The sequence below is a fragment of the Odontesthes bonariensis genome, chromosome 21, assembly GCF_027942865.1.
Source record: "Odontesthes bonariensis isolate fOdoBon6 chromosome 21, fOdoBon6.hap1, whole genome shotgun sequence".
Lineage (NCBI taxonomy): Eukaryota > Metazoa > Chordata > Actinopteri > Atheriniformes > Atherinopsidae > Odontesthes > Odontesthes bonariensis.
The window spans coordinates 9,300,237-9,323,229 of NC_134526.1; the positions used below are offsets into that span (position 1 = coordinate 9,300,237).

At 41.9% G+C, this 22,993-nt stretch overlaps 1 protein-coding gene and 1 non-coding gene across 6 annotated transcripts in view; one reads left to right on the forward strand and one right to left on the reverse strand.

The window, feature by feature from the left end:
• cacnb1 (calcium channel, voltage-dependent, beta 1 subunit) overlaps positions 1–22,993 on the reverse strand; it is a 35,265-nt gene continuing 12,272 nt past the window's right edge. For 2 of the 5 annotated variants that reach the window (XM_075454735.1, XM_075454737.1), the window contains 12 exons: positions 14,805–14,924; positions 14,548–14,670; positions 13,312–13,448; positions 12,912–12,979; positions 11,664–11,824; positions 8,876–8,956; positions 8,742–8,800; positions 8,545–8,654; positions 6,205–6,356; positions 3,813–3,908; positions 3,526–3,711; positions 1–2,168 (listed from right to left, as the gene is read on the reverse strand). In XM_075454735.1, coding sequence (XP_075310850.1) covers positions 1,602–2,168; positions 3,526–3,711; positions 3,813–3,908; positions 6,205–6,356; positions 8,545–8,654; positions 8,742–8,800; positions 8,876–8,956; positions 11,664–11,824; positions 12,912–12,979; positions 13,312–13,448; positions 14,548–14,670; positions 14,805–14,924 — 1,860 coding nt within the window. In that variant the 3' untranslated portion in view covers positions 1–1,601. Of the gene's footprint in view, positions 3,712–3,812; positions 3,909–6,204; positions 6,357–8,544; positions 8,655–8,741; positions 8,801–8,875; positions 8,957–11,182; positions 11,212–11,663; positions 11,825–12,911; positions 12,980–13,311; positions 13,449–14,547; positions 14,671–14,804; positions 14,925–22,993 lie in introns of all 5 variants that reach the window. The other 3 variants (XM_075454736.1, XM_075454738.1, XM_075454739.1) reach the window with 3 other exon arrangements.
• On the forward strand, positions 5,144–5,215 carry trnac-gca (transfer RNA cysteine (anticodon GCA)). Its single transcript has one exon. It is a non-coding gene; the product is annotated as a tRNA-Cys (tRNA).

Genomic DNA, 22,993 nt, shown 5'->3' on the forward strand with positions numbered 1-22,993 from the left:
TTTTCTGGTTAAATTTTTAATTAAAATACGAATTTATCCACAGATTAAAAATGAAAGGCAGAAAAAGCAAAATGTAGCTACAATCAGGCACCAATGATACATGTTATTTCATAATTTTAACAATTGCGATAACGCAACAATAACATTATTTACTGATCATTATTTAATATTTATTTATTCAAATGAAGACATAGGTGGACCGAAGCAGCCCACCAAAGACATTCATGGATTCTCCATTGCAGATAACTGAGTAAAGACCAAAGCTGATCCTATCCCCCCCCATCCCTAATGACACTCCTCTCAATACCTCACAAGAACTGAAGAGTTTTAAAAAATTGCAAATGTCCACAGGGGGAAAAAAACAACAAAAAAAAAACACAAACTAAATAAATTAATTCAGTCTGAAATTGGGAGTAAGAAGAGAGTGGTATTTAATATCAGACAAGCTAGCATTTTAAGTGGAAGTTAAGAGTGATTAACAACACACAGAAGAACTCTTTATATCACAATTAGCCCTGAAAAACAGACGATGAAACTGGTGCAAAGAAAACAACATTAGCAACGTGCTGGAACAACAGTTGGGCTACGCTGCGGAGTAGCCGCGAGACACGACGAGACACAGACGTGGTCTGAAAAGCAGTTTGACAAGAGTTAAGACATCCCACACGGTGGTGGACATGGCTTGGCGAGACATTCCGGCACTTGTGATTGGAGTTTTCTTGAAACAGGGCTGTTTTAGGGTGGGGGTGACTAAGGCGGGGCACTTCACTCACACTACAACCGCTGCACTGGGTGCTGCTTTGAATCCGCACCACAAGGAAATACTGCAGGTGCCCTCAGCACCCGTGAGGAGGAAAACAGAAATGGGAGGACTGGATCAGACGCCTACAGAGGCGGATCCACGTCAGGGAAGAAGTAAACATCTTTGGAGTGTATTTGTTGTGATGAGGCCGACATGAGCGTAGCAACATCAAGATTTTTTTTTTTTATCATATGGCAAGTTCTCCACCAGCGTTTTAAGGTCTGGGTGATAAAGGAGTGGAGGTGAGAGGCTCACAACTTCTGTCTCTCAGCATGGGAAGAAGCCCTGACAGCCAAAAGTAGTGAGATAAAGGTAAAGAGAAACCCTGACACTGTACATATGTGGAAATGGTGACATTCGACCCTGTTTAAGACTGCAGAGGACAGACATGACAGACTACAGCTCCACCAGCCTTCACACTCTACAGCTGAAGGAGATCGGGTCACAAAGATCACAATCGGAGATTCACAATCGTAACGATTAACTGCCCTCGTGCTGTCAGTATAGAAATCCATGATATTCATGCAGTATTAACATAGGAAACAAAAACAGACCAATATTATTTCTTCTAAACACAAATAAATTGATTTTCCAAGAACTTGATGAGAATGGCATCTGGCAGTTGATGTATATCTTTACATTGTACTGGGATGTAAACAGATTTTTGTTAGCCTGACTGGCATGGCCCCAAACCCACACTTCAGTTCCTTTTACACCCCAAAACTAGAACTATTCCCCTCCCCACCTCTCCCTCTGTCCTCAGTCTGTAGCTTCCTCGTCTCTGTGATAAGATGAGCGTTCAGCGGATGTACACGTCCCTCCCCCAGTCGTCCTGGTTCTTGTTGTGGCTCATGTTGGCCCCCGTGTCCACAGGGTCCTGGCAGTAACGCTCCCTCAGCTTGGCGCGTCCATGCGGCTGCGTCTGGCTCGGCATTGGAGGGTGGTTCAGGTTTTCCTGGTCGGGCTCTGCACCTTCGTCTTCCCAGGAGGCTTGTCGGCCATGATGTTGAGCCAGGTGGAGGCGGCTGCTCCCGCCCCCTCGGTAGGGCTCTGGCTCTTCGTACGGGTCAGTCTCAATGTCCATGCAGGAGTCACCAGCCTCAGTGTATGCTGAGTCCCGGCTGCCCTGGGTCTCAGAGTCAAAGGTGTCTTGCCGTGACAGGCCTCGCCCACTACCCCCTCGAAGCTGGCCACGAGACGAGCGCAGGTACGCCTGTTGCTGTTGCTGCTGCTGCTGCTGAGGCTTTCCTCCCAGGTCTGTCTGATAGTCCTGCAGAGTGCTGCTCCCACCACACTCTGTCACACCCCCTTCCCGCTTCTGCTCTCCGTGCACCAGGTATGGACCCTGCAGCGAATCACACCCATGCTACACAAAAACCATGCAAAGACACAAACGGCAGACCAAGTTAGTCAGTAGTTAGTCAGCAGGGTTAGCAAACAGCACAGAAAAGAACGACAGACTGAGGAGCACCAGTTAAAAGCATTTAAGTCTTGTTTGAATCACACGTATTCCATGTTTGCACAGTGTGTACACACATCAACGCGTACACAAAGTGCAAACATGAAAATATCCAATTGCTTCTCAGTTAGTAGAACAGATTAATCCTGCTAATCTATTATTCTAAAATATGACATCTATGTGCAAACAAAAGCAAACCCAACCCCACATTCAACATGCTAAACAGAACATCTACCATTGCAACAGCGCCATCTGCTGGCTGAATGCGCTCATAGCTAAACATAGCAGCAATAAGTAAATGAAAATTGTAATTCATCATCTGATCTTTATACTTAAAACGTTTTAGATAAATCAGGATTTAGGTGTATTTCTAATTTGTAGTTCTTTTATTTTATTCACAATTACTTTTGTTGCTCTTGACTGTGTAAAAATGGTAGACATCCATTTGGTGCACCGTCACTTCCCAGTTGCCATGCTGTCATAAATATAAATATATCTGACAGTCTGCATCTCATTATAGTTAATGAGTAACCAGTAAGGACTGATGCAAAACAAAACTCATTAGTCTTTTGTTGTTATGCTGATGATAAACTGATTAAGATGGACAGAGTGTTAGAAATGGCCTCCGACAAACTAAGTCTTTCCATTTGAAGAGGCGGACATGACTTGCTGTTTTCAGGGCGGTACCATGGCAACACAGAGAAGGACAGCAAACTGGATTCAGCCTCTTGGAGGAAAAAAAAGTGCTGGAGAAATGAGGCCACAGAGCTAACGAGGGCTGGGTGGGGGCAGCAGATATTATTTTACTCAAGACAACAGTAAAAGGAAAGGGCATCAGGAGCAGAGGTGCCAAGTCCAGGGATTTGAGTTGTGTTGCTTTCACAGTTTTAAAAGGTACACAGAAGGAAGCGCTGACCTATTAAGATACTTAAATATTTTACTCGTATGTGTTCTTAAATTAGCGGTTCATGTGTGGGGGGATTGACTCCTTATTGGCAGAGTTGTGTGTCAGTTTCTAAAAAGGCGTAATGGGTTCATCTTTATCTGTCTTGTGTTTTCATATACAGCATAAATAAGGTTTTAATATACTCTCCCTTCAGGTTGAAAGGGTTTCTGAGTTAGGATCAAGTTGCCGGAGTGCCCCCCACCCTCTCGATGTTGGACTTCAGACAGCATGCTCATCCTCCTTCCCCTGACTGGCAACAGCACCGTCCAAATCAGGCCACAGATCCAAATTTCTGCGCAGGGAGGTGAGCACCTGTACCTGCAGGTTGGAGACGGGCTCAGGAGAGGCGGCCAGGGCCGCAGTGGCCATGGTGCGGTTGAGCAGAGGGTTGGGAGGGTTGCTGCTCGGCGGGTGTGTCGCCTTCCAGTAGGCCTCCAGGTAGTCAGCCAGATGTTCACATGCGTCTTCCAGCTGGTTCTCGTCCAGGATTATGTCAAACAGCTCCTGCAGCACCACAAAGTAACAGTTAGTTTATTTTACTAAGCCAGATTGTATGGATTTTCTCCCAGAAACCGTGAGTCATTCTATTACAAAGCAGAACTCACAGGTGGGCACTGAGCCAATTTATCAGCTGCAACCATCTGCACATTTAAATGTTTAGCCTGGGATTTCCCCCTGGATTTAATGAGCCTCTGGAGAACCTGCAGAGAATTAACAGTACGGTCAACTAAAAAGTCCTTCCTCAAGAGAAATACAACCCCAGTTCCAAAAATGTCCGAGCACTGTGTCAAATGTATTGAATATTTCATTAAATCAAGGACATTTTGATGCTTTTTGCTTCTTCATGAATTTACTCTCTGTATGAAGCATCTAAACCCCCCAAAAGTTGGAACGTCACGTAAAATGTGAATAAAAACAGAATTAAATTATTTGCAAATTCATAAACTAATATTTTATTCACAATAGAACAGAGAAAACATTGAATGTTGAAAGTGAGATATATCATTTCATCAAAAATACCAGCTCATCTTGAATGTGATGGCAGCAACAAAAGGCTGGAAAAGTAAGTGGCACTACGAAGAAACAGCCGGAAGAACGTGTTGCAACTAATTAGGTTAATTGGCAACGGGCCAGAAACATCACTGGGTATGAAAAATCTCTCAGAATTAAAGGTGAGCAAATGTTAAATGGATAGTTCGCCTCTTTTGACATGAAGCTGTATGACATCCCATATCAGCAACATCACTTATGAACATTTTCTTACCCCCTGCTGCGTCCTGTGAGCCGAGTTCCAGCCTCGTTTTGGCGTTGACGAAGGTAGTCCTGCTAGTTGGCTGGGGCTAAACAAATAAAGAGTTTTGCTTCTCAAAACAATATGCGTTCAAAAGAGTAATACATTTGCATCACAAAATCGTTTTGCATGAAAAAGTCAGACCTCGCATCGCTTGCCGCTATTTTTGCCTCCCTTGATATCAATGCGTTCAGCCACCTAGCGATAGCCGCACCTGTTACGGTGTTTCCTGCTCGGTCTGCACTTCGGTTTGCACGCTTTACATAGCCCGTAGTGATACAAAGGTAGAGAGAAATAGCGCCAAGCGATGTGAGGTCTGACTTTTTCTGGATGGACGATTTTGTGATTCAAATGTATTACCCTTTTGAACGCATATTGTTTTGAGAAGCAAGACGCTTTATTTTCTAAGCCCCAGCCAACTAGCCGGACCACCTTCGTCAACGCCAAAACTCAGCTGGAACTCGGCTCACAGGACGCAGCGGGGGGTAAGTCAATGTTCATAAATGATATTGCTAATATGGCATGTCATACAGCTTCATGTCAAAAGAGGCGAACTATCCCTTTAAGCAAAGTTAAAAAATCTCTGATGGTAGGGAGGTGCATTTGTGCCTATTGAACTAGCAACTTGCATAATGCTATATTCAAGGGGGTATAGCTCAGTGGTAGAGCATTTGACTGCAGATCAAGAGGTCTCTGGTTCAAATCCAGATGCCCCCTGTTTTTCAGATGGTGCTCACACCTTAGCAGCACCAGCTGGTGGATTGTATGTTAAAGGGCTTGGCTTTAGCTGGTGCATATTTTATCATGTTTACATATCTCTACTGTGGCCGTGACTCAGTGATCAGAGTGAGTTGTCCAATAACCCTTAAGATCAGCAGTTCAATTCCCACTCACTGCTCAAAATAGATGGATTGATAGCTGGCTTGTGGCAGTCACAGCCGAGGTGCCCTTGAGAGCAAGGCAAGGCATTGTACCATGCCGTGATTGGCTGCCCACTGCTCCAGTGTATGGCATCTGTCTCCATAAGTGTGTGTGACCATGTGTTTGTTCAACAGGTGCCAACCTGGATGGGTCAAATCAGAGAGTAATTATACAGTTATCTTAATCTTTCTCTCATCCAGATGATGTCTTTTTCAGGGAGCATTGTCATTTTCATCAAGCTAATCCTAAACCACATACTGCATCTATTCCAACAGCATGGCTTCATAGCAGTGTCCAGGGTTGGACTGACCTGCCTGCAGTCCAGACCTTTCACCAACTGAAAACATTTGGAGCATCATGAAAGGCAAAAATAAAACAAGGAGGGACAGTTGAGCAGCTGGAATCCAGTATCAGACATGCATGGGACAACAGGCCTAGTAAGTGGTCTCCTCCGCTCCCAGATGTTTACAGACTGTTGTTAACAGAAGAGGGGATGCTACACAGTGGTGAACACAGACCTGTCCCAACACTTTTGAGATATGCTACCATCAAATTCAACATTTGATTTGTTTCCTTTATTCTACCGTGATTAAAATATTGGTTTAGGAAATTTGCACATCACTGCATTCTGTTTTTATTCACATTTTACGTGACATTCCAACTTTTGGGGGGGTTAGACGCTTCATACAGAGAGTAAATTCATTAAGAAACAAAAAGCATCAAAATGTCCTTGATTTAATTAAATATTCTGTTGTTTATTACTCTCAGGCCATCTGTTTCCTTACCTTAGGTGAGGCTATTTTGATATAGACAATAATAGGAGCCAAGGATGTCTTAGCCAGCTGAGTGGGGTGGTTGATGGTGTCTGCATCAAGAGCAACAAGCTGGAGGGTGCGGGCCAGCTCGAAGATACGCTCAATCTCACTCTGCACCTCAGCTGAAGGCCCAGAAAACAGAACACATAAATACATCGAAACAGAAAACAATCAGTAAATGAGCTGCTTTTCTCTTTTGCAACTCTCTCTATAAGCAACACGTCCGTAACTTTGTGCACAAGTACATAACCAACACGTTAGTACTTACTCATGCATGCCTAAATCTAAAGAAATGTTTAAAAATGAAAACACTTTCAAGCATATGAATCGGATTGGACCACAGTTTAAGTTCCATTTACGCAAAGCTAAATGGAACACTGCAGCATCCTCATTCAGTTGCCACCTCCAGACATTTCCTTCACTGCGTCTAATGGTTTTTAATCTAAAATGGTAAGGAAAGGAGGCACTTAGAAATGAGATGCCTGTGGTACTTGGAATAGCTCACAATAAGGGCACGGTCTCTCACTAAATACTGAAATGACCACAACTAAAACAAGAAAGAAACAACAACACGGAACATTAGTTTTTGTTAGCTCTAATAGGAAATCATTCAATCACGTGAGCTACTCAAGCCTGTGGCGTTATGTTTTCATTGTTCCTCAATGACAGCCTACAACAGCTTGTCACTTGATGTTTCAAACACAGTTCCACTTTTTATCTGCCTGCTGACGTGGACGGAGAGAACTGAAAACCAGAATGCTGCTCGCCTGCCTGGTCAAACATCAGCGCCTCCAAAGTGTGCGAGCTGCCAACCAACTCAGTGGCAGAGAGAGATAACAGGGGCACGGCAATCTGCAAAGAGACGCTGCCAGCACACATTTCTGCAGCCTACACGGGGCTGAGGGATAGACAATAAAAGCTGGAGGCGAAACAGGGCCTCAGCAGATTGATGAGAAATGTGAACTTTAACTCAAATACAGAACTTGGCAAGGTTTTCATTAACTTCAACAAAGAATTGGGTCTCTGTAAATTCAAATTTGACTGCAGAGAAAGTTTATAGAGTTTATAAAGTGAGGCTTTATAAACTTGAGGCTTTAGAGCCTTTCCTGAGGTATGACAGCAAACATATGGTATAGCGATAGGATTAAAGGTCACAATATATAAGGGTGGTGGCAGCATGTGAAAGTACTCTCTGCCCACTTGAGTTTAGATGTGTAGAGCAGGGCTACCAGCCGCTTCACTGCCCTCCTACGGATCTCTTCCTGCTTGGGTTTTGTCATTTTTCTCCTTTTTGTTAGTGACTACAGGCTGTCACACAGAAGTATGAGGAACAGAGAAACTGACAGGCAAGCAGACAGGCAGACAAACAATGTATGAGCAGATGATGAATATAGTTAGAAGAAAAAGGGGGGAGGAAGGAGGAAGAGAGGCTTCATTGTTTTGCTGTAAGGAGCGCATACGTACCCAGTACGTCTGAATCAAAAGACAGAAGAGGAGGAGGAAGATGGGTGGTGGAGGAACAAGGGGAGGATGGGTGAAGGGCAGAAAAGACAGGATGAAAAGAGAGAGGAGGCCAGATCAGACTCAATCAGAGCAGGTACAAAAGCTTGTAGGTCTTTTGATGAGGTACGGAGATGCCAAAAAATGCACTCAAGGACCCCGTAGTGTTTTGTTGGGCATCTATAGAGGTGCATACAGAACACTTCTCACCATTTTTTTTTAGCAGAAGTCCAAACTATTCATCATCTTTTAAACTCTTCAGCCTTCTACAGCATCATTTTGATAGATGTATACGCCCATGTTTTTTTTTCATTTTTTTGTGAAATAGCTAAACTTGCATTGTAATCTGCAAACTGAACTATGTCTAAAAATACACAAAACAATAAATCTGGTGAAATGTTATATCTGTCCTATTGTTAACAATGTGAAATCTCATGAGACTTATTTGTCTGTAACACTGAGACCATCTGTTGTCCAAAAACTACTGAAAGCACAAGACTCTTTCCAGCTGTAATCCCACATTAGGAGACACCTTGTCCTGCTGTTTCACTGACATTAGCTAAAGACTACAACTACCAGCTGTTTTCATGAAGTTGTTTAGCAGTGGGGCTGAGTATATCTGCCTATCTTCATAAAATAAAGAAAACACTTGCAATAATATAGATATGAAACACAGATAGTGGAAGATGTTCAGCAACACAACATGATGAACAAACATATCTACACTGCTCTGGTCCACCTCATAGATAAGATCCTAACTTTTGTCAAGTCTTGACAGACTGGTATTTTTGTTAAAGTAGCTTGTCTCACCCAGGCTTGAGCGAGTGCTGGAGCGCTCAATGATGGTGTGTTTGCTGGGGTTGTTAAGGACTGAACGTTTTGCCAGAGAGATGTCTGCTGTCACCCGCGTGATGGATATCCTGAAACAGGGAGCCAGCATGTCACTGGGGTCATAAAAGGAGAACTATTCAATTATATTCCATATAATGTTCAGCTCTCATTCTTACCTGCCCTCAAACTTGTGTTTCAGAAAATCAAAGAGTGCTTTCTGCATCATGTCGGTCACCTATGGAGTAACATCAGACATTAGATCCAAACCATGAAAGGGAAATTAGGCATGATGCCACATTTCTATCCGTACCTCATAGCCTTTAAGCGAAGGACCCACAAGAATGATGGGTCTCATGGAGGGAACCACATCATAGGGAGGGACATGCTCCATCTGGACCAGGAAGAGACAGCACCAGAATTGGGGTGATTCACGTTGTCATGTCGCGTCGGCACAGTTTGACATGCCTCACACAGATCTGCAGCCACACAGCTACACTCATGCACAGGCGCCTGTACTCTTTCTCTCTTCTGATAAAGTTAGATTGATGGATGAAAAGTTTCAGAGTCCATTTGTTTTATTGAGCGTCCGTGAGTGTTAATAGGAAGGGATCAATTTTGAACTGAGAGCAGTGGCCTCTGTTTCTAATCAAAATGTCCATAATTAAACCAGACGCGAGGGTGTCAGGGGAGCTCTCGTGACTGTGCTGCAGCTAGGAATACAAACGTCATACTTCACACTTCTTTCTTTTTTTTTTTTTCTTATGCATGAGCACTGGATGGGAACTGTCAAATAATCATTCGCACTAATAGCTGTGGTATGATTTTTAGAGTACAATATTCTGAAAAACATCTATATAAATACATGGACTGTTGTCAATGTTCAAATGTGTACTTTTAAAAAAGTACTGAAATCTAAAGAGCTCTTTACACTAAAAAAACTGACAAACCCACACAGAGACTTATACCGAACACCCACACACAAACACAATCCATACTGCAGCACATGAACTTTAGGTTTATTTGTACATTATGAATCATGACAGGAATTACTCATCTGTATGAAATCCATAAGCATCTTCCCGCTTAAAAAACTACTTTCAGTTGGCTAAAAACACGTCACACGTCTTTTATACTCTAACAAGAATAAAATTGGATGTTTCTTTTTTCTTTCTAGATTTCTGTGCATGTCCACTCCACTGTGTGTATTGTACAGCACTTCAGGCAGCAGAAAGTACTGGAGTGACCTGTTCCACTACATTACATTGTATAAAGCTGAACAACGGAAGCTCATTTCACCTCATTTGTATTCACGAGAGCTAAAATTACATAGTTTAAAAGCATCCTAATGGCTCTTGTCAGTAACGGGGGCAAAGCTGGAGCACTTAATATAACAAAGCTACTCAGTTTTTTTTAATAAAATGTGGATGTTGCACAGTTTAGATTGGTGAGTAACAGGAAGGATAGTGTACATCAAGCTAGGAGTTACCATGTATACAGAACAGAAATAAAAATTTGTTCAAGGTTTAGAATGAAAACATTCTTCAATGAGGTAAAGATGCATTCTAGGACTTAAAAAAAACGTTTTTTTGGACATCTACTAAAATAGGTTTGCATGATTTACTATTTGAAGAGCATTACAATTCTTATAATTTACTATACTGCAGCCAGTCTAGTGACTTTCTGTCTAAAATGTTTAATTTTAGTCTCTGTAAGGACTCCCTCACAAAAAACCCAGTCTGTCCTGACTGGTTGAAAATGATGGAGAGCTGCTCATCCCTCCGCTCTCTTCAACGAGAATATATGATTAAAGCGAAACCAAATTTGATGTTTCAATGTACATCTTTCCACATGCGCCACTTATACACAAACTGGCATAATAATGACAAAATAAAAAAACATAAAAAAAAAACATCCTGCTCTTTGGGGCATACACTAATTTGTGTCCAATTAAAATATTTCCTTTTATATCCCACCCCAGGACTTTAAATTTGCAAATTCAGCAGGGCAGATGCATAATGGTGCACAGCGCTCGCTCGGGCTGACTGACTCAATCAGAAAAGAGTGGGCTCTCCAATGTGTAAAAGAAAAAACCCAAAACATGGTGACTTAAGTATTTTCCTAGCTAATTAGTTGGACTTTTAAAAGGCCAAACACCAAAAAGCATGAAAATAACTGCTTTAATATTCCAACTAAACAAATCAGTATTGAGCAGATGCTGTGATTGCTACTGTACCGTAAATGTTGTCCATATCTCTTACCCCTAATATTGCCTTATGTTAGCATATGCTGAGCATAAATTGTACTGAGAGGCATAAAAACAGCCAATTGTGGTCTCCTGTCACTGAAATTAGCCATGGTGAATTAAAATGAGAGCATGTCAGAATGCATTACAGCCACACTCTGACTAACAGGGTCTGGGACACATCTGCACCTGCATCTTCACACTGACAGCTGTGATACAAGCTCAGGGGAAATGACAGAAGCGTCACCGTGACTTACAAGTGATTCTCTGGACGTTTTGGACTGAATGTGTATTTGGAAGCAAGAAGAACCGAGTGAGACGAAAAGCAACAGGATTAAATGTTAGGTGTTAGTGTTGAGAACAAACCACACTCACCGACTTCTGTTTCTGTTTAGCTGGGCCACCTACAGTATCATTCCACATAAAAGCAAGAAGAGACACACAAGAGCACATTTAGTTATTGACAGGTTAGGATTAGGAGGGAATTGGGAGATGAGCTGTTTATTGATTAGAGTTTACATCAACTACCTCCTTTTAAAACACCAGCATCAGCAGCAACACCCATTTCAGAGAGTATCAGTTAGTTCAATGCCTCCCCAAGCTAATCAAGCACAGAAACACACATCCAAACATATCTTAGCAAAACCATCCAGAAGGAAGCCCGAGGGGCCAAACAGGGTTAGATTTGGGAGCTAGGGTGGCAGCAGGGATGGTTAAGCTGTGAGCAGCTAGCGAAAAATTGGGAAGGGAAGGAGAGATTACACCTGACCATATCTTAGAGGATGAGTTCAGGAAAGAGAAGGAGAAGGAGGGAGACTGGTTAGGTAAGTATGGTTTCCTGGGCCCCTAATGTTACCTTCTTAAAGAAGGGCAGTCGGTGGGCGTTGGCCTGGGGGGACGTTACACTGCCTGACATGCCCTTGGAGGAGCGAGGGTCACCCTGGGACTCAGGGGGCTCCTCGGCATCCAGGTCGAGGGGGTCAACGTCAAAGGCCACCGTGGACATGTCCACGTGAGCTGATGATTGGGCGGGTTGGTGGTGCAGAGGCACAGAACAGAGGTCGAGGAAGAGGAGCAAGCGGCATGAGGTGAAGGGAAAGAGATTAGAGGAAATCACAAAGAAAAAGCAAAAGGGGGAAGAATGAAAAGAAAGCAGAATGTGAGGTATTCAGAAGGAGACAAGAGATGGTAATATAGTATGATTCAAACAGTTTAAAAGAAGAGAACATCAGATAATCATGAAGCAAAGCACAGATGTAGAGTGTCGTAACAATAACAGCAGAGAAGAAGATGAATTCAGTGTGAAAGCAACTAAAGTTGAAGTGTAGATGTGAAAGAAGTGAGGAAAAATGAGGAGCTGCAGAGGAAACTGAGAGAAAGTAGGTGGCAGAAAAAAGGAATCAAGCTAAGAAGAAATTTGGGGCTTTGATTTGTTGGTGGTGATGGTGGACAGAGATGGCAAGTGTCCAGTTTTAAAGGCTTCCTTTGGGATTTTTTGGAGATAAACCAATTCATTTTTGGTGGGAAGCTAGATGTAGAAATGGAAAATGATGCACCCATCTTGGCCAACAACTTGCTAGCTGAGTTCATCACCAAACTAGAAATAGGAGAAGCGATCTGGCAGTTTAAAAAAATGAAAAAATCCACATACTAGTCTCTGAAAAGCTGTAACTAACCAGCTGCTGGAGGTAGCTTCACATTTAATGGAAAGATATGACACAACTCTCGTTTCAGAGCTTGAAAAAAACATTTCCCACGTTTCCCAAAATTCGCAGTTTAATTTTCTCCATTTTCACTACCAAGAAGGCAGCTCTGTATCATCCCTGTGAAGCAAACTCACACAAACCAGAGAACTTAACAAGTTTAATCAGTGCGGTCCATTCTCATCTCTATTTCAGTCCTGTCCTGCGTGCTAATGACACACCTCAGACTTCTCTCACTCCACACAGCAACCCACTGAGACATACTGTGATTAATCATCATGCCTGAATAACTAGCCAATTTATATCTTCATCTAAATATCAGGGGCCCGTCTCAACTCATTGTCAGGGCCGCACACGCAGAAATGATAATGGCACCTGATAGGGACACCGTGTGACCTCACCTGTGCCGGGTGGGGTGGGCCTGCGGGTTCCCGTAGCAACATCGAGACTAGAACTTCCTCCTGATTTACTGTAACGGTGAAAGCAAGCACAAATATGTCAAATCCTATCCAGTGTCATCCTTATTCTAAACTATTTTCTTTAAATGTTGCTCATAATAATCATGATAAACACATACATTCCTGGATTGTACCTGTAAATGCAGAGAACACTAGAGCCCTGTTTGTAAATACCGTAGTTGCGCAGAGGAATAAAGTGACTCACAGCAGCGCTTTTTGTCTATTTTGGAACGATTTACGGTGCCTGGTAGATGAGGAGTGACTCATGTTCGACCTGTTTCAAAAAGTGGGGTTGACGTTTGCGCTGCTGTTGCTATAGATAAAGATGGCCTTTCATGCTTACCTGGAGCTGAGCCGGTTTTGCCTCATCCGTTGCTCCTGCACCATACGGGTGTTCTCCAGTTTGACCGGGCTGGGAATGAAGCCCACCTCACAGCCCTCCTTCACCAGACGTCCGATCCACCAGTCATTGTTGTACTTCTGCACACACAGTCAGGCAGCAGTAAGCAATGATACATCAGCTCTTGTGGCAAATACACAGTTATGTTTACCATCGTTTTTCTCATGCTTTTTATACACTGTGACCAAAATGATAAGATACAGTCGCACAGTGTTATACTCTCTGGTCTATAAAGGCTTGTTACTTGGACACTGTTCTTGTCTGTACCTGTTTTTTACCATCATTTACACGTAAATCATTAGTTTATGGACCCTGAGAAACCAGATAACTACTTTTATCTATCTTTTTGTTTCACCAAATTTGTATCACCTTTCTATCGCTGCACTGCAGCTTGTGCTGCTGCTGACACCCACTCATGGCCTGGCTACGGTTTACACTGAAGGAGGCTTTGCAGTAAGATACAGCAAAGCATGAACCCTCATTTGGCTTTCCACCCACCATCACTGCGAGTTGTTTCAAGGGGGAGAAGCTTGAAGCTCTGCTGTTGAAACCCTCTGCCTTAAACCCTTCCAGAGTTCTCCCGACAGCCAGCACGATTACAAGCACGGCTGAGACACGCTACAGTAACAGCTCGGCTGGGATTTTAAATTGGACCACCGTCCTTGTTCCCGTATACATGTGCAGGGGGAGAAAAGTTATTGACTGAAGTATGTGAGACACCGTAATACAGTGTGAGTAAATGTTCAAGACATTTCAAGACAAGAAAGTGTCGAACTTTCTCAGTGGGAGAGTAAGCTAATTTCACTGCATAGATGTTGTCTTTCAGTTACTTGAATGGAGATTCTCTCTGAAGATGCTGCGGTTGTAAAGTCAAGATTTTATCAGAGCAAAGTAACAGTCTCTTAGTTGTCTGACAAAAGATAGCATCATCTGGGTGTCTTAGTCAACTTTTGAGAAGCTCAGTTTCATACAATTTTGGTCAAACTAACATATCTGCATGTATTTTAAAAGTTCAGTTTTGGTTGGACTTACAAAATAATTTGTTTTTTTCCAAGTGTCATGTAAACATGCTTAGTGTAAGTTAGAGAATCTAATGATGCTGTGTGCTGAAATCAATCATGGCTTTATGTTTTATTGTGCATGGACAAGAGTTTACGAGAGTATGTGGGATGTTAAAACCTCTTTAATGTGCAAGAAGTCTTTGGCTTCAAAGGAAATGGCCATGCCCTGCACAGGAACTTCATCGCTGGGGCCGGGGTTGTAACCAACGTTTGTGCGCACAGCAAATGCCACTGGTTTGGTCTGGAAGCATATTGAGATACGCAAAAACACAGAGGTGAGAGCTCAGAGCAGATTTAACAGTGTCAAAACTTCCAAAACGAACAATGACCAACCACATCACAAACGTGAATGACGTGCAATCGTAGATCTCTAACCTTTGCTTTCTCAAGTGTGGCAAGAGCCTGTCTGTCGGCCTCCTTCCTCAGAGCCTCGGGATCCTCCTCCAGGGACACGTCCGAGTCTGATGGCCGGCTGGTGTATGAGTCTGCAGAACCCTGAAATGCAAAGGGGATTTACATAAAGGTGAGGAGGAAGAAAGTACCAAGAGACGAACGCAGAGCCTCTGAATCATACTTTCTGAGAGAAAAAAAAGAAGCGTATAGCCTAAGAAAATAAACATGTGGAGCTCCAGCTTTTCTATGTGTGCAAGAGTTGAACCAGATTACCTGTTTGTTCATCTTCTCTCTCCACCTTACTGTACATTCACGCATGCGTCCTGGCCCTTAGTTGTCAGGACTGAAACCTACAAAAACACAAAATGGGCCCCTGGCCTTCATCTTGCATGCAAGCTGACTCTGTGTAATTTGAGGTGGAAAGGATGCATAACAACTGGCCGATATTTTCACTGAAGCCCCAGTGCAGTTGAGGTCCTAAATCTTTATGCAAAAGGCACAATAGATTTAGTGTGTGGGTGTGTCAAGTACAGACAAAAACATGGACAGAGAGGGGAAAAAATGGCCTGAGGACTGTTTATAATATCAGTGAGGATATAAATTTCTCATGAAGTGGCTACAGTTTCCAACACATTCACCACTCATGCACAGTAACTTGACTCTCTCCTGCTGACCCCAATCCAGACACCCATGCCACAATAAAAACCTGCTCCCCCTATGAGCCTGCAGCACTGGCCCAAAGTACTGTTCAGCTTCTGAAGAGTTTGAGTGTTCAATTTATATAACAATCCCACTTGTTTCTGTTTTATTTTTTGAGCTGACAGGTTGCTTGGCGCTTTGTAGGAGGTACTGACAAGCATGTGAACAGCTGAATGTGCCAGGCAGAAGAAGTGAGTCACTAGGTGTAGGTTTTTAAAATAGAGGTGAGAATGCACAAAGATGACATACACCATATGTAATGCTGATTGAACATTCTCTGCACATTTGTAGTCAGACATCACACTTAGCGAGTATGTCACTGAACAGATGCCAGGTACCGTTTGGTAATTAGTTTCCGAACGCAGTTTGAGGAATATGTTACAAACTTTTTCTAAGTTTTACAAAGTAAAAGTTTTACTTTCTCAGTGCATGAGAGTTTAAAAAGGAGATGAATAAAATCACAAGTTTAATATGTTTTAGAAATCTTTATCCAGGAATTAGAGGAAACACTGATTTAGCATCTAAACTTTTGGTTCGGTGACAAGGGGTCTAAGTGAATTCCCGGATTCCTGGAAGTACCTCACAGGCAGTGATGATGGATCGAGGCGTCCTGTTGGGCACTTATTTGAAGAGATACCTCCTGCACTTAACTGTGAGAACTAAAGTTAAACACAGAGGCCTTGTCTCTCACCTCTATAAATGTTTAACTGAGGCCTTATACAAACCATTCACTTTGTTTAAGTATGGTCAAAATATCATCACACACTTTAGATTCTTGGGCCTTTCGAAGTGAAGCTAAGAATTAACCCGAATTTTAACTTTAAGTTCTTTTTATTACAACTTTGTTTGGCAACTTCTATGACTCACGAAATGTACTTTGGATGCTAACGTAATGGTAGGTTGTCGATGGAAACCACAACATGCAGTGTAAGAAAGGAAGTTATTCTCTTCTTGCTGGGACAGGTTGCACAACTGATGCTTTCTATTGGACGGTTGCATTATGCCAAAAACACCAAATAATATTTCCTGGTCAGAGCTAAAAGAGAAACCCTGCATTTCATCATAAACTTTGGCGGATGTCTTTTTTAGTTTTAACTTGCTTGCTTGCTCACATGTTAAGAGACTATTTTGGATATGTTCTTTCTCTGGTTACAGGGGTGGCCGTGGCTCAGGAGACCGAACAGGTCTTTGCACTCCAAAGATGGTGCAGATGGGCTCAGTGTTGTAACAAAGAAATCCACTTAATAAAGTGTTTTAAATGGTCAACAAGACAAGAAAGCATTTAAATTCAGTCCATTTACCAGAAGCTATATAAATATACATGCATTTTAAGTGAACCCTTGGCTATCTCTGCGGATGTATTCATCAATAATAGATGGTATTACTATAATTATGTGATTCATTTGTGTGTGAGAGGCTGTTCAGACCTGATATCATCATGTGTCCTGTGGGATCTGATCATAATGGACAGCTTTAAGTTCTTTTTATAACACATTTGATATTAAAATGCATCCCGACATGCAGAGACCACTTGCGATCGGATCTCATTCAGCTGTTTACAAGAAAATAAACACATGGTATTCATAAGTTTCTGACCTGCCTCAGTTGCATTTATCCCAGAATGATACGAGATAAATAATAAATTATTAGTGATGTTGCAGAGATCAGAATCAGTGAATCTTTGCCGACTACAGACACACAAAGTGAAGTCTTTAAACTCTCTGCAGTTGTGATTCTGGACCAGTCTCTAAAGGTAAGGCTGAAAACCTATGCTCAAAATAACCTGCCTGTTACACATCCGTGGGCTGTGTAACAGGCAGGTTCTAATGTACAACATACAGTATACCACCTTTGCTGCAATGCTCCCGCTCAAGTTTTGCTTTGTTACATTAAAAATCAGTTCTGAGAAGCATAAATGTATCACTCCCAGATCTGACAGAGCAAATCTAATGCTTTGGTGCTGCGCTTACAGCTGCTTTTGTTCACTGTCACTGCAGGAATGAACACAAAAGAACAAGCAGGAGGTTTTCTGTGAATTACACGACACGTTTTACAATACGTTTTTTTTTTTCATAAACTGGAGAAGCAATAAAACATCATTGTGAAAACTGCTGCCTGTATGCATGTGGTCCTTCAATGTGACCCAGGACACATTTATGTCCCTTCGACAAACGTGAAGATGCCTCCTCTTCTTTGTAGAATAAAAAACGACTAATCTCAGCAACAAGAAAACAAAAATGAATAAAAAAATCAAAAATTGAAAGCTCAATGCACCAAATACATTTGAGTCTGTGTTATAAAAATTCTGAGATGTACAACCCCTGACAAATGTAGTGGAACTGCCACACTTGGAGGATAATTGCGCTTGCAATCAACTTGTAATTTACATTTCTAAAACAAACACCTGCACAAGTCTAAATATGCAAATGAGTCTTCAGTTGAAACAGAGTGTCTGCAGAGCTTAACTACCTGTTGTACCTGGCTGACTGACAGGAAACGTGGCCCCAACAATAGAAATGTCAGTTAAAACAATGCAAGGCATTGTAACATTTCCTCAAGAAGGTCATGAAACTGCGGCAAAAGATGTTGGCTGTTCCAAGTCAGAACATTTGGTAAAGTAAACGGGAAGGCTGTATGAGGGAAACTGGTCGATAAAGGAAGGCGTAAAGTGTGTCAGGACAAAAAACTCAAAGCAATACGTCTGAAAATAGAAAATGAACAACAAAAAATAGAAGACGAATGGGCAGAAACAGAAGTCAGTATTTGTGACTGAACTGTATGAAATTGTCTAAAGGAAATGTGATTTACATCCAGAAAAGCCAAATGTAAGCCATCACTAACACATAAAAATGAAGAAAACAAGGTTACAGTGTGTTAAAGACAAGCAGTTATAGACTGTGGATGATTGGATGAAAGTAATATTCAGTGATGAATCACCAATCTACATTGGACAAGGAGATAATGATGGTGCAGGTCCAATGATACATATAAGAATGACTGCCTGAGGGAAACAAGCACATTTCCACAATCATTGATGATTTAGCTTTAATGTCGGGAAAAGGACCAGGGGAGATGGCAATCATTTCACCTACAATAACCGCACAGGTGGAAATGAACATTTTTCTGATTCATCACTTAATCATCAATTAAAATTAGGCTTGGTGATGCTGAGGTTATTTTTCAGGATAATGATGCATCTTACCACAGAGCAAAGAGCGTTCAAACTGGACGTATCAGCTCGATAACATCATTTTATGAAGCCAGAATCTTCAGCTATCAAATAAATCTATGTTTTGTTTCTATTTTTCTCTACAAAATAAGAAAGAGGAATGAACATCCTCGGTGTGGTTTTTCCATATTGTTTTTATTGAATTGCTCTATCAAAATGATGTTTATATTTGTGAAAAAGATGTTTGAAGCCTTTCGTGGCACCACAGGAAGCTGCGTGACATCTTAAATGGTGGAGAAAAAAAAACGAGATTTGTCAACTTAAAGATCACGCTGAAATACAGTTTTTAGTTGTATCGACTTTACTTTTCTTTTGCTGCTTTACTCTTCTACTTTAAAAGATTTAAAACCAGAACACATTGTTAAATGTTTTAAATCTTTCTGGCTTCCAGCTTACAAAAGGGCAATGTGTAGCCAGTACCTCATTTTGGACGATTCTTCCTTCTGAACCTTCAAAGATTTATTCAAATAAATAATAAAACAATCAAACTAGATCCAGATTGGACTTATTAGTGTCTCTCTTCTTTCCTCTGACATTAATCAGACTGACACTTTTCCTCATAGCAACGTCACATCTGGCAACTGACGCATCAGAATCCCCTAAGCCCCTAACAAAACATTATCCAGGCCTTTCCACACACGCAAATCAGGCAAAAAAACAGATTCATTTGTGAAATTGTGTCTTGACTATTGCAGTTGGCAGGTTTTGACATGGTGGGAAAATGCAAGGAACGGTGAAGAGGCTAAAAACTGTCTTTAGTTAAACAGACAATGTTTACGAGTGCAGTGCTAAAAGCCAGAAGATTGGGCTTTAAGTCCAACTCTAACCTCTGTATTTTGTTGTGTCTTTTTTTAAAAGTGTCCTGCTGGCCTATCTGTAAAGACGTATACTGTGTCACAGCAGCGCCCCGGGTTTGATTTCAGTGAAGGGTCTTTATTGCAAGCCATATATCTCCTCTCACTGCCCATGTTTCCTGTCTGTGTTCCAACCGGCACCATCAAGCAGTGGCAAAATGTCAAAGTGGAACTTCTCAAAAAAAATCTTAATCAAGAAAAAAACACGTCAAACTAAATACACACCTAACTGGAGTCTTGGGTCTAAATATATCCAGAGAAAAAACTGGTCATGCTATGGGCATCTTTGTGGTGTGTCAGAGTTTGCACAGGCATTTGTGTGTGATTAATCCTCCTTTACGCTTATGATTACCACATGTGTCCCTGCACATTTTAAAATGAAACAACAAACACTAATGTTGATTCTAGCTCTGCCACCTGTCGCACTGAGGCGCTCTGCGACTTGGCAACAGCACTCTGAACGTAGACACTCCCTGTTACCAAGGCGATGGCTGGCTACCCGGCACGTCCTCGGGCATCCACAAACCATCCCCACTTCCTGTTTCATTTACTCAAATAATCAAAGTGGTGTGCCAGCATCCCTCTCGAGTAGGAGGATTGATACTGTGAGTGTCATTCAGCTTCTAATGAGGAAAACAACCTGTGTGACTCCCTGAGTCATCTTGTGAACCACACGATGGAGCACTTGATGGGGAACCCACTGGAATGTTTTTTTGAGAAAAAATGCAGGAATCACGTCAGAAACAACCTTGGACTAACCTGCTCACTACAGCAGGTGACGATCCAGCAACAGCAAGTAGGAGTAGGAAGGAGAGGCGTTTGTATAATCTTGTGTCTGTGAATCACTCGGCCATTTGATTCACGTCACACACAAGCAGAAAAAAAGAGACTGAGAGGGACACAAAAGTCAATATTTGGTAGACGAGGGAAGAGATGAAGTAGAAGCTATTCAACAAACTCTCAAAGCCCTTTCTTCCCTGAAACTATCAGAAATTGCTAATAGATAAGCAAATTAATAAACTTTCTACACATTTTCATTTCTTTCTCTTTGTCCTCTTCTTCTTCTCCTTCTTCTTCTCTGATGTCATTAGGTAGTGTCTCTAATTTAGCTGCTTGCTTCACTTCACATACAGCTCCTGTTCAAAATAGCTACAGGCCACCTGATGGCAGAGCGGCCTTCCTATTGGCTGGGCCACAGTAGAGACCCCAGTGTCATAGTAACCATCACCGCAGCTTGTTATGGGCAGCCAGGGAGGGCTTCAGGAAGAATACAAAGAGAAGATCTAGGAATCGATTATAAATAAAATGCACAAAAGGAAAATATCAGGCAGGTAAGCTACAGAAAGGGGGATTTAATCCTACGAGACCACGTAGGTTTGAGTGAAACAAAACATGATGGCATTTGAGGACATTTTCAAATGGAAATATCACCTTTTTTTTAAGTAATAAGACAATCTAACCAAAAGTTTTCGGGGTGAAACACACCAGCAGTCTAAGTCTCCATCATTTTCTGCATAGTGGCCCGCCACCATGATGAATCTACACCTCCTTAGCATTGATACTGAATAAATGGAGTCAGGAAAAGAGAGCAACAAAACAGAGCGGGGTAATAGAATAAGGAATGAGGACGGGATGGCAAAAGACAAATGCTTTGAATAATGAGGGCTGAAAAGAGTCACCCTCCAGCAAGGAAATCAAATAACATAGTTTCTTCCGATGCAACAAGGGAGCAGCAGAATGAACTAAAGCACTTTTGTTTTGGTGAGACCATGAAAATATCAATTTTGTGATGATTCTCCAATCTTTCCTCTATTTCAAGCAGAGTAAATCATCACTACAGTGTCTTCCTATATATGTGCCAGAAAACAGGGAAGAGTTTAAAATTTGAATCTGTCACTGCCACGTGCAACAGGAACATCACAGCAGGTGTTGTCAGACTTCACAACGTATGACTAAGAAGTGATTACCATCAGAGAACTAACACATACTGAAACTCCCTGCCCTGATAATTAAACAGATAAAAATATCTTCACACTTATCACATCAGATGATGTGAAAACAAACAAAAAAAGAGGTAAAAGTGTAAACAACATATCTTCTTTGACTTGACTCTGACTCTCTTCCGATCAGGGACGCAACATATCTAGTCCCCTGCTCACCAAACCTCAGCTCTACCATGCAGTCACATTGTACAGAGTTAACAGCTCATGCTGTGAAGACAGCATGAAGAGAAGGAGAAGCTGAAATAAAAGGGGAAGTAACAAAACATATGTTGCTGAAGCTCTTGCCCGGTGGCTGTAAATGGCTATATTCCTTTTCTCTGTCACAGCGTCATGGCAACCAGCTGGACGGCGTGGAAATAACAAGAAAGATGAGTCATGGACTGGACAGAACAGAAATCCCCATTATCAGAGAGCAGAACGGGGAATCCAACAGCAAGAACAGTTCAATCAGTCCTGATTATTTTCAAGGGGATGAAATTTGATCTGATATTTAGGAATATATTTAGGAATGCAATTATGGTGGAGCAATAAAAGTAACATCACTAGCATGTTATATTCAAAGGATGGTATAACATATCAATATACTACCGGAACTCATGTTCAGGCTTCACATCTGTGTTGACTTAAAATGATGTGAAATTCAGGTGGATACTTTGGGCTCTAGTGATGGATCGGGGAAAAACAGACACCCTTCTGCCAGTGATATCAGTGGGTCTACTCGCTTTCCTATCGCCACTGCATGAGTTGGCTAGAAGTGATCCCAACTCGTGAGGAATGAGTATATCTCTGTCTTGTTGACACGATGAATGTGCCACAGAGAATAAAAAATTGCCAGCATTCATTTGAACATTTTCAGCAGAGTCGGTACCGTGTTTCCTTCCATGCAAACAAACCTCTTGTGTTTGTATAAACCATATAATCAATTTGCGCCACTGCCGCTGCTGCTGTATCTAAGCGGGTCATTTAGCATATGCGTCGGCTGATATGCCGTTTGGAAGGTGCGCAGACTCGGCCCACTCAGTGCACTTCTGGTGTGCATGTGTAAATGATGTTGGCCCAGTTAGAGTGGAGACAACGTCAACCTGAGCCTGGAAACTGTGTGACGGCCGGGTTGAGTTTGATATCAGGTAGCCTTTTCATGTGTAAAACTGCTGATATTGTTTAATCTGGATAGCAGAATTTAATATAAACCAAACACATCGCCACGTGCTGATCTTGATCTTTAATCAATCTTTGATCAGCAGAGAGTTAACAAACATCAACTGATAATCTTTGACCCTTTTCCAGACAAATAACAAATATGACAACAAATGGGACTACTTCTGGGTTTACGACAGAAATCTTTGAATGCCACTTTCAGCTCAGAAAAAGTGATGTATTTCTCAT